The 12,523-nt window shown below is 37.6% G+C and overlaps 1 protein-coding gene across 1 annotated transcript in view; it reads left to right on the forward strand.

The window, feature by feature from the left end:
* TASP1 (taspase 1) overlaps positions 1-12,116 on the forward strand; it is a 302,109-nt gene extending 289,993 nt beyond the window's left edge. Inside the window, exon 14 of the mRNA XM_003788007.3 lies at positions 11,073-12,116. Coding sequence (XP_003788055.1) covers positions 11,073-11,165 — 93 coding nt within the window. The 3' untranslated portion in view covers positions 11,166-12,116. The remainder of the gene's footprint in view (positions 1-11,072) is intronic.
* The last annotated feature ends 407 nt before the right edge of the window (positions 12,117-12,523 follow it).

Consider the following 12,523-nt stretch of genomic DNA (forward strand, 5'->3'; position numbering starts at 1 on the left):
AGGTGCAGAAAGACAAAATTTAGCTTTTATTTACTCATATGTGGGAGCTAAAAATTAAAACAATTGAACTCATAGAGGTAGAGAGTAGAATAATGGTTACCAGAGCAGAGGCTGGGAAGGGTAGCAGGGTGGTGGTGGTGGTGGTGGTGGTACATGGGGATAAAGTAAGGGTGGATAATGGGTACAAAAAGATAATCAGAATAAATAAGATCTAGATCTGGTAGCACAGCAGAGTGACTATAAACAACAGTAATTTATAATACATAATACATTAAAATAACTAAAAGTGTGTAATTAGAAGGTTCCTGACATAAAGAAATTATAAAGGCTTAAGGTGACCGACACCCCAGTTACCTTGATTTGATCATTACACATTTAATGGCAATATCAAAGCATCACATATTCCCCATAAACATATATATACCTATTATGAACTCGTAATAATTAAAAATAAAAATAGATTTTTCTTGTGTAAATCCATAGGCAATCTTTTTGTATTCCACTCAGCACTGGAAAGTGAAGTGCCCCTGGGGTCTGTTAACCATGAATTTCTTAAAAGATACTTCAGTTCCACTATAAGTGGCCACTGTCATTTAGTCACTGAATGGATGTATTAGACTATATGGATTTATTGGGCCATTATATAGATTTATCAAGAGCCATCTAGATACAAGTTAGCCTTAGTCTAAACCAAATTTTAACTGCTCTTGATTATCTAGTTCTCATATTATCCAACAACCAAAGATGTCTAATCCCTGGAAGAAAGCCAGATGCCTCAGGACAGTAATTTAGGCGCCACCCATAAACTGTGTGCTAAGTAACTGTACTGTGTGCTAAGAAAACATCCCAGGCAGCTCAATTTGGCAAGCACACTTATGAACCATGGGAAAAGTGGCTAATCAGTGATTTTACTTGTACCTTTTAAATTGGCCCAGAATTTTAAATGTAGAGTATTGTGTTTCTTTTCCAAGCTCTTAGGGACTGCCCGGAAGATCCCGTTGGGTCTATTTAGAAAGTTCTTTAGACAAACAGGAGAAGATTGCAGAAGATTGAATATGTGAAAAACAAACTTTAAGACAGAAGTTTCCTCACCCTCAAGTTAATTTAGAAGAGTAGCTGGAGTTTTTATTTTTGCCTAATTAGTCTTACGCCATCAATTTCTTCTAAATGATTCATTAAACATTTCTCCAAAGCAATAAATAGAATGCCCACAAAGAGAGAATTTACTGTGTTGGCAAGAGCATAAATCTTCTCAGAGAAATGAGCCAAATTTATTCAAATAATTTTCATTTTAATCATTGTGTAGTGTTAGATCTTTGCAAAAATAAATGTCTCTTACACGGATTTGCAGACTCTCGGTGTCAGTTGAAATGAAGTGAGGAAATTTTTTTGGTTATAGCAACATGAAAAGTAATAAAAACATTAATTTCTCTATTTCTGCATTGTTACATAGTTATCAGTCATAGATGTGAACTTTGAAGTGTTACTTGTAACCTTCTAGTCCCAATATTTTAGACCAATTTGTGTGCCTTCTCAGGCAGTCTGCTGTTTGTTCATAGGACATATAACTATGACATATAAATGGGACAAATATACTTAAAACTGATTAGCCTTATTACCCACAGACAATGAGTAATGATTACATGTGGTATTCTTTTTCTTTTGGTTGGAAATCAATAGACTAGTGATGCAAGGAATCTTTTCTAGTTTTTTTTAATCTCAAGGCAAAAAAAAAGGTTATAATCTTGGTCATGACATTCTTATTTTGTGTTAACTTCCTAACTTGGAACAAGATTGTAAATATTGAGGATCCCCTGTTGATTTTCTATTGCCACAACTTTTATTACATTATTTATTAAATAAGTGAGTAAATAGAGTCTACTAGGCACGTATGTGGAGACACTGATGATAACACAGGGCCTAGCTACCCTGGCACATACTAGGCATTTGGTAGACACCTCTTAGTGAGGGACTGCATGTTGAGCTTTATGGTAGAAGTTTGAGTCAAGATGGTTGTTTAGACCCAACATTTTGTATCCACTGTCCTTCTTTTCCAGTGACTACCAGTTTGAGATCAAAAGCTGGATTCATCAAATCTGCTTTTTAATAAAAGATTAAAATTTACATAAAATACAAATTTTACATAAAATTTTATACATGATTTAAAAGTATGGTGTTGTTTTTTTTTTTTTCCTCCTGACTTCTTTTCTCATATAGGAACAGAAAATTTGACAACTCTGGGTCTTACTTTCCATATGGCGGTGATGGTTGGAACCAAACAGTAACCCTCCTGCCACCCTGTCTCATGAGGCCTGGTCACTTTGCCAGTCCTACACCTGGACAGTTTCTCAGGCTTTAGAGACTACCCTGTGTTGTAGGTTTTGAACCCTAAACCAAGTCTATCTTCTGGAATACGTTTTCATTTCAGTTCTATTCATTCAAATAAGGTAGTTTCTGTCTTTTTAAAAATCTTCATCTTAGAATGTTCATTCTGTTTAATCTTTAGGATTAAAATTCTTTTATGATAGTTATAATGTATTAACTTTTATGTTCTGTAAGTAAAGCAATACTATAAATTGGTGAAAATTTAACATTTCAGTGTTAACTAATTGAGACATTTGGCTACAGTTGAGCTATTCTCTCTATTTACATTCCTTTCAAATACTTCTGGATGCAATAAGTGGTAGGTACTGACAATTTACTTTTATGCTCTTGAGCTGTCATCACTGAACCGTACATGTTTGGACTGCACTGTGTGCTGCAGTGATGAAACCATAATAAGAAACTTAATTTAGATGAGGGTTGTATTAACACTTTGCTATTAGGAGATGTTCAGAGTACTTGGAAATAGCCTTTTCTTCACTAGAAATAGAAAATTAATGTTATTTTAATGTGCTTCTTATAACAAATGAGAAACCCTTTAGTTCCCTAATTTCTTCCATAGATGACTTTTGTGGATATTATGGTAAAATTTTGAACAGCTAGGAGCCTACTAACCTCACTGCTTCATTAAAAATGTTTATGATATGTATTTTTAGGATAAAAATGAAAGATCTTGGCAAAACAACCTCTTAATGGACAGTTAGTAATAAGCTCCACTAGCCCTTAAATAACACATCCAAAATTCCCACATACTTCTAACTCAAATTCCAACACATCCCATGGTCAGACAGAAAAAGGCCTAGTCTTAAAATGATGACCTCTGAGCTATGGCAAGTTCCTAAATCAAGCAATTATGTTTTTCTTTGATAGGCCATGTTTGGAGAAAAATGCAACTTACAATATTTTCCCCACTAAAGAGGACAAAAATGCATTTCTTCTTACCTCAATTTAACTAGTATGAAAGTTGATGAGGGATTTATTATGGTAGTGACTGACTAGGAAGGAAGCTTTAATGACTTGGCTTTTGGATTTTAGCTGTTAAAAAATTTCAGTTTACTTAGAATTAGAAATTTGATAAAACACAATATTTCATTTAAAATAAATTCTTTATTAAACAAATACTGTTTGGTCTATCTATATTCAGGTACTTTTCTGAAGACAAAATAGTGAACAAAGCAGACAAGAATCCTTGTACTTATGGGCTTACATGCCAGTGGGGGCAATAAGGATAAGTAAGACATGTACTATGTTTGTGATAAGTGCTGGGAAAAAAAAAAGGCAGGAAGCTGGAGTGTGGGGATTAGGAAGTTTAGAGGTTCCAGTGTTAGGTAGGTCTCACTGGGAAGGGGTTATCCCAGTCAAGTCTTAGAAGACTTAGGGGAACAAGGCAAGAACATGCCAGGCATAGGGTACAGCAGGGGCTGTCAAGTAGGAGTGTGCCTCGGGTGTCGAGGGTCTGAAAAGCGGGTTGGAGTAACCAGTGGAGGACCAGATAAATCATGTAGTTTCTTATAGGTCATTGTCAGCATTTTGGCTTTTCCTCTAATAGGAGCTATTGGAGGGTAATGAGCAGAAGAGTCACATAACCCAATTTACATTTTAATAAGTAACTCCGGCTATGAAAAGGAGGCAAGGTGGAAGGTCATTGCCACAGACATAAATTTTTAGGACTTGGATTAAAGCATAAGCCACATAGGTGGTAAGAACCTGTAGGCTTCAGTGTATGTTTTAAGATAAAGCCAACAGGATTTGCTGATGGATTGGTAGAGATTCAAGGGAAATAGAAAAGGCAATGATGAATGAGTGCCATGATTCTGGCCTAAAGAGAAGAATAGAGTTGGCAATTTACTGGGCTGAGAGAGAAGGTGAAGGCGAGGAAGATGAGAGGAGGTAGCAGGAGCTCTGGTTGGGACAGGTTAATTCTGAAGTACCTGTTAGGCATCAATTGTGAATGTCCAGGAGGTAGTTGCATGTATGTGTCTAGAATTTAGGGGCGAAGACAAAGCTGGAGGTATGTATTTTGCGATCTCAGCATATAAATGTTCTTTTAAAGCTCCAAGACAATATATGGTCACCACAGAAGTGAACACAAACAGCAGGTAAGTTCCTTGTGGAACTTACCCAACCCAGTTATAAATTGGGGAAGTAGCCAAGGAAATTGAGAAATTATGATCATAGAGATCAGAGGAGAACCAGATGAGTGATTTGTCCTAAAAGCCAAGGGGAAAGGAAGTGTGTCAAGGAGAAGCATGTGATCTGCTTTATAAAATGCTGCTGCTGGGCCTCTGGAAATGAGGTCTGAGGGATCAGATGTAACATTGGAAGTCATTGTTTATCTTTACAATGGGTTTTAAAAAAAAAAGCTTCATTCAAATTAATATGAGGGGTCAATTTTTAGGTTATATTGTTCTCACTTCCAGGGTAAAGTTCCATTTGTAGAAGAGCCCCTCACCCAGGGGGCGTGTTATCCACCTTCACAATGTGCACAATAGGTGAGATCCCGCCTCACGCCTCCCTCCCAGGGGTTTTAGTGGAGTTCTGATCTAGAAGGAATGGAAGGAAAATATTTGAGGTAATAAGTATAGAGAACTTTTGAAAAGATATTTGCTATAAGTGAAAATAAAAAATGGAGTGGTAATTGGAAGAGCAATTGAGTCTAGAGAGTTATTATTCTTACCTTGATTTCCAATGCAACCAGATGCTTCATTTCGTAGATACTTTACCTTAACATGAGTAGAAGAGAAGTGGTCTAACTATTGAGTCCTGGGACACTTCAACTTTGCAAGTGTCCTCAAACTATGGCTCGCGGGCCACATGCAGCCCACCAAGGACATTTATCCAGCCCGCCAGGTGTTTTTGCCGCTGCTGCCTGTCCTGCTTAGCAGTCAACTTGTCCCCGGCCCACAGTCCAGCCCTCCAACGGTCTGAGGGACAGTGAACTGGCCCCCTGTTTAAAAAGTTTGAGGACCCCCGCTTAGTGGTTGGAGGTCAGGAAGAACCAGCAAGGGTTCGGAGTAGAATGAAAGAAGTTTCATCTTTGTAGTAGTCTTGGGCACAGCTGGGATGACGTGAAAGCGTTCCTTGACATTTAGGATGAACTGGTTGTAAACAGTCACCAGGTTTCTTGATTGCAGGATGTCTGACCCTTTCTGTGCTTACATGCCTGTCTGTCTAAGAAGTGTGGATTAGTAAGTTTGAAGGGTTTTCCTGCCATTTGCCTATTTTTTTTAAAGAGCTCCACCCACAACTCAGCAGAAAGCAGCTTGAGAAATGCTGCTATCCAGGCCTCACTGCCTTAACTATTCCTTGGCCTTGCACAGGTCAGATCAGTAAGAAGTGGGGAAGCATATGACAAGGAGAACTTTCTTCAGTTTGTTGGTGGTTTTTATTTTTACCCTTCCCAAATTCCTCGCTGACAGATCAACTGAGATTCTTAGGAAATAGTCCGTTACACAAATGCAGTAGTTTCACTTTTTATAGTAGTTTAAACATTAGCCTTTCATTTATTTTCAAATACAAGATGCTCTTTTCAAGCTATAGTAAAATTCATGTTATCTGGCAGCTTACCAACCAGAAGACTATAACTGACATTTTGGATTTTCTCCTAGTACAAATCATTGGGATATTGAAACCTCCTTACCAGTGTTTCTGTGAAGAGAAAACTGGGCTGTTTTTACCAAGGAAATGATGGCCGAGAGCCTTCTCTTACAGACCCAAATGGCAACCCTCAGCAGTAAAACTATATAAAGAATGTCAGAATCAGAAAAAAAAACCCTGAATATCATTGAGCTGAATTTTTCATTTTTACCTACAAGGATGCTGAAACCCAGAAAGCTAGTAATTTCCCCTTCCTGATCCAGTGACTCTCTAGTCTATCAACAGCACAGTTGAGGCTCAAACCCAAATCTCTGAGCCCCAGAATCATCCTGAAATTTGTTGTTCAGATTTATGTCAGTAACTTTTCTGAGTAAGCCCCATTTTCACCTGACAAACTGCTTTGTCCTAAACCTCCTGCTGTGAAAGGTATGTCTTATAACAGAGCTAGATTTAGAATCTCCTTCATGGTAAGGTTGTGTGGGAGTAAAGAGAGTCTTAAATTTGGATTCCAGAGGCTTTCTTTCGTATCTCAGTTCTTCCACTTCCTCTCTGACCATAAGCAAACCACATAACCATTCTAAGTCTTGCTTTTTTTTCACTCTTCTAAAATAGGTATAGTATACATCTTCTACCCCACAGGGTATTTTGAGAGCTCATGGGTGCAAAAGTACTATGGAAAGTAAAGAATTATGCAAGAACTTACTATTAAGGTTTCAGAAGGAACTAGCTTCTGCATCCTACAAAGACATAATTGCATCCAGAGCAGAATCAATGTTTGTTGAATCATGGAGAACTGGTACCACCTGCAGCAAAGGAGAATATTCATGACAAATCTCAAGTGAGTGCTGAGATAATAGGTACTACAGGGCCTGCAGTATTTATGTGGGAGTTTTCATGGGGCTTTAAGCTAAAAATAGGAGGGAACTCTCATCAGATGTTACCTCTAACTGAAGTGTGGTGTCAGTAAGGATCGGTAAAAAAAGGAACAAAAGTGTCTCTGAGACTGGAGTGGCTGGAACACCATCCTGCTCTTGTCAGACAGCATTTTAATCTATTTTTAAGGCTCTTTTGACATATTCATATGTGAGAACAACAGAACTTTTCCCCCTTTATGTAGACTTCTTTCAGTGCTAACAATGAAATTGACCCTAATGCCATCTTTATGTTTTGTCTATTTGCCAATGGATTTTTTTTATGGCTTCCTTGTTTTACATGTGGAGAACATGGTAGGGGTGACATATAGTGGAATGACTAACACATGGCATTAATCCCTCATTCCACTGATACTTCTGATTTGTTTGATTCATCTTGGGAATTATTTTATTATTTAAGTTTCCCTGGGCTATTTATTATCTTTAATTTAAGATAGTAAAAAAATAGAAGCAAATATTTGTGTTTTGATTTATTAACAGTATATACACAAGCTAAATGAAGTTAGTGTCAAAAAATGTCAAAGCTCTGAGAGGATGCTCTGAAGATTGTCTCAGCCAGAGTCATTGCTTTGCATTGTCCATTATCATACAGGCTTAGGAATTGAGCACCCAGATCTTTTCACTTGTAGTAATAGGTTTTTATTTTATAAAATATATACATTATTCTGGACTATTAAGAAGGTTGATGTGAAACTGTCAGCTAGTTGAGTACATCTGCTTTCAGGATGAGGTGTGAAGACCAAACTCTTACGTTTACAGCAGTTAAACACATTCCAAGATTTAATGGTGCACACAAAGATGCTTAGAATATACTTATTCACAAGTTGTATCTCCTTAAAAAGCAGCTAGCTCTTAAAAGCAATGGGCAGGGAACTTCTGGGAAAAGGATGGCGGGTGGCAGTGTCTCCTGATTCAACTCGTTAAGGGTGGGGGGTGGGGAGCTCACAATAGAAACACCGCAATAAAAAGCAACCAGACACACTTCCTGAGCCCTTCTTTCTTGAATTGGTCATTTAAGGTCTATCATGTTTGTGCCAGTAAGAGAAAGCAGAGAGTGACTATTACCATGTCAGGTAAGAATTCACCATGCAGGGTTATCAGATGTGCTCAGCTCACAGTATGATCTCACAGTGCCAAATTTACCTTTCCCAACCGCATAGCGATACATGTAAATACAGAAGAGAGGATTAACCTGTAGTTAAATGGAGTTTTATTCTGTAAAAATATGCATATCATTCCAAATTATATTAAGAAAGTTGATGTGATACTGTCAGTACATGAAAAATTAGAAGTTTTCTAGAACTCAACAATTTAACATAAGAAAGGAAAATGGTAGTGAAAAAGAGTATCTGTCTTCAAAAGCATATTATAATATAAAATTGAGCTTAACATGCTCATGTCTTAAGGCTGGAGACTTGCTTTCCAGAAGGGAAAATGCACCTACTGACAAGTTTGCCCTAGTGTTGTCCTTATTCCTCTTCATGTTGAATTTATCAGAATTGTGTTAATACAGAAGAATCCAATACATACATGGGGCACCCAGCCTCCACCCGACCACTGATCTCTTTGAACTGATGTCTAACTGTGTGATCAGTGCACAGCTAATGTCAGGTCATACTACTTCTGCATTTGCTATCAGTCTTGGGAAACATGAACGCTTTTCCCCAGAGATTTAAGGTTCACAACTTCAAAATCAGCTTGATTATTTAACTTACTCAAATCTCTTCAAAGTTTTATAGCCAACTTACAGACTGTAGTCAAAACTATAAAATAAAAAATTAAGAGTTATAAAATGTCTAATTTGCAATTTTCTCTTTTCATCCTCCCCAAACCATTTTCTTAAAATTCTTCATTCACTTACCAAACCTCGTAAGCTCCTACCGTATGCAGGCTGCCTTTAGGTTCTCAGGAGAAAGCAATGAACAAGCAGACAAAATTCCCTGCCTTTGTGGAGCTTATTTCCAGAGGGAGAGACAAGCAATAAGATAAATAAGCAAAATAGATCGACGGTTAGGTGGTGGTGAAGATACATGAAACATTGGAGCAGGAAGGATAGTGGCAGTGAAAGTCAGATGGGTGGCCCTTGTACACCTTCCTGAGAAGGTAGCTTCTGAGTACAAATCTGGCAGAAGTGAACAACACCAATATTGGAAAGGCAACTTCCTGCAGCGAGAACATCGCAGGTAATGGCCTTGAGACAGGAGTGTGCTATGTGGTTGAGGAGGAGCAAGGAGGCAAGTGGAGAAGGAGAGGACTGAGCAAAGGGGAATACAGGAAGTCTTTCCACTCAGCACTAATGGAAACCAGAGCTCATGGGGCAATGTTGTCTTTATATCACTTTCCAATCTTTATCTGTTATGGACTGAGTTGTGCCCCCCAAACCTCTTATTTGTGTTTTTGTTAATGGTTGTCTAATCATCTCATATGGCTGTATCTGTCTTCCCAACAACATTATTAAAAAGCAATTTTCCATTATTTCACCACTTTGGTTTTCTCTGTAGTGCCCAAGCATGTTGAGTTGATTGATTTTAAGCCTTAGAAGATGAGTGATACAGCAAGATGGTGTATACAAAGCCTTTGGCGGTTATAAATGCTTGGCAATTGTGATTTTATCAGTAGCAGCAAACAGCAGCAGCAAACATGCTGGCCTGAAAATGACCATTGTCTTCAACCTTACCTTTTGAGATGCAGCTGTTTTTTCATGACAATATCTCATTTTTTCACAGACCATCAGGTTTTCAAATCCTATTTCCCAATTATGGGATATCCAATAATCTGTAATAGAGACTGTGCTGCGCAATATTTTGTGCTGTGGCTGTGTGTTTGTTTGAACAATAACATCTAACATTTATTGAGGCAGGCTTCCTTTGTGTGGAATATCTCATATAGTCCCTGTTAACCTTGTGATAAATGCTACTATTATATCCACTTTAGATACAGGGGCCCAACAATTTAAGTAAACAGCAGAGATCATGCAGCTAGTAAGTAGAGGCCTAAAGTGAACTGGTTAAATAACAGCAGCTGTTGTAACAAGCAAATCCCCAAATGGATAGTTGCTCAAACACAGTGGATGTGTGTTGCTCATTCGCAGTAAATCCAAAATTATGGTTTCTAATTGGCAGAAGGCTGTCTTCCAGTGCTGATACAGGGTCCTAGGCTCCTTTCATCTCATAAGCCTCAAACATCAGAGAAAAAGCATGGAGAGTGGAGCACAGGAAGATCTTCCACCAGGCCTGTGGTGCATATCACCTTAGTCCACTTGTCTGGTTTCAGTCATCTGGGCACACCTAACTTCAAAGGAGCCGGGAAATGTAGACATGTAGCCACATGTCCAGGAAGAAAAGGAAATGGCCCAGAACCCAGATGCTCTGATTCCACAGCCCATGCTCAGAGCCATTCTGCTGTCTCTGTGGATTAACTTTAGAACTGGACATAACATACTGTATGCTTCACTCACTTGTTCAGCCACTGGTTGATGACAACACCTCCAGTCTGTTTTAAAATGCTATTTTCTTAAGTCTCTCCACTTCCATGTGGTTTTCCACTGTTGTTTGTTCTATTTGTAAATGCCTGCATTGCCCTGTAGTATCATGCTTCAAGCTAGGTTTTTTTTAAAAAAAGAAAATAAATAAACCCTCAGAATTATGAGAACAGTGAACAAAATATTTCCAAGAGCTTTTTTTGGATTGTGTCACTGTAGATTTTGTTTTCCTGATGCTACCAAAGGAGGATTATGACTTGCTTGAGAAAAATTTTCCTTAACTCTCATGGAAAATCTTCATCAGATGTCATAAAAGTGGAAAGTGCTTGTATGTTGAATAGAGAGGCAGAAGATTAAAATAATAACCACTAAATAAAGGTTTGGTGACTTAAAATTAAATTGTGTGTTTTCCTAGAAACCACACAAGAGCAGTCACTAAGATGGTCTTAAAAGATTTTAAAATGTGAGTATGAATAAATAATAAGAAATCTCAGCAACTATTTAGATCATGATTAGGGTATCAAATAATTATATTTCTATATTTTTCTATCTTTTTAAATTTTTACTTTGTCATTTTGAAATTTGGTTTTGTAAGACACGTAGCCCAAAGAGTATGGACTATGAACAGTCAGACGTGGGACAGTGCTGGCACCTCTGACATTCTGTTTCCCTCTCTGCAGACTCACATTTCAAGACTCCCTCCTGGTGCTGTGGCAGGACAGTCCGTGGCAATCGAAGGTGGGGTTTGCCGCCTGGAGAGTCCAGTGAACTGACCCATCAGGCTAAGCGTGAAGCCTTTGAGATGCATTTCACAACCTGAACTTTTGGGGCTTTTTAACTAAAGTTAGATGTTTTATCTTCCTTGTTTTATAATTCCTATTGCAACCTCATGCACCCACGAGGCACAAGTACTGCTGTAGTCAGTGCTTAGGGACAAGTGGGCCCAGGCAGGTGAGTAGGACCGTGCATGCCTGGGTGTGCGTGTGTGTGTGTGAGTGTGTGCTTGCTTCTCCCTTGATGAAATAGAAACTCCTTGTTGTGTAACCTAAGACCAGGAATGATTAAATCATCTTTGCAAAATGTGTGCTTTAACTGTTTACGAGTAAAACCTAAAGTTGCAGGAAACATTTTTATTTCATAAAGAGGTACCAGCTGTCATCAGTGTAATGTGTCAGAACTGAAGAGTAAATCTACTTGTCTAAATGATTTGACAGTGGTAATGCTCCTTTTATTAATAATAATAAGTAATAAAGTGTTTTTATTTGATAACCAGTTTAAGTGGATCCTGTGGTAACTTAAACTGTTGCTCTCATCCCTCATATGGGGCATTTTTCTTTAACAAAGAGTGGTTTCAGTGAAACAATCTAGCAGAGAATTAAGGTCAGAACCTTTTTAAATAATAGTCTGATAAAGTTTGTACTTCTTTCCACAAGCTTTTCTAAGCTTAAATATTGCATAGCTTTGAGCTGTATGTACTGTATTATGAATGAATATGTAAAGAGATCATATAGTAATGCACAGTCCTTAATTGTGTATGATGGAATGTTATTTACAATATAACTGTAAATAAGAAAGCAAAGTTTATGGGAAAATTCAATATTATCTTTGTTTCTCGTTTAAATATATTTTTAAGATAAAGTCACAAAAATAAAAGAAGCATATTACTGGGTATAGTGTGTGAGTCCTCTTCACAGACTAATAAATTATCTTTTAAATCCTAGATTGGAGACCTATTTTTTATTTTGTTTAGAAAAAGTTAGTTCTTCCAGAAATCATACCATGCTAATTGTTCACAATTCAATCCAGTGCAGTTAGGACAGACGCTAATCTGAACTTAGTTCATGATCAAATGGACAATATGGAAATCCCCAAAATCATCTTTATAATTTGATCAAAATAACAAAGAGAAGGAATAAGAACACTTTGCTTTGAAAAATTGTAGTGGCAGCTGAAAGCTCAATGGTTTCAGTTGATAAATTGCTTCTAAATGTTATATTTAGGGATTCTGGAGCCACATAAGAAAACCAAGACTTTCCTTTTGATTTTTTATGTAAGAAGTGGTTATCAAGAAGATACTAAAGATAGACTTGTTCAGGGGGAGGAAGTTCCCTGTACCATATAATCATGGCTC

The sequence above is a fragment of the Otolemur garnettii genome, unplaced genomic scaffold (genome assembly GCF_000181295.1).
Source record: "Otolemur garnettii isolate 467f Iridium unplaced genomic scaffold, OtoGar3 scaffold00025, whole genome shotgun sequence".
NCBI lineage: Eukaryota > Metazoa > Chordata > Mammalia > Primates > Galagidae > Otolemur > Otolemur garnettii.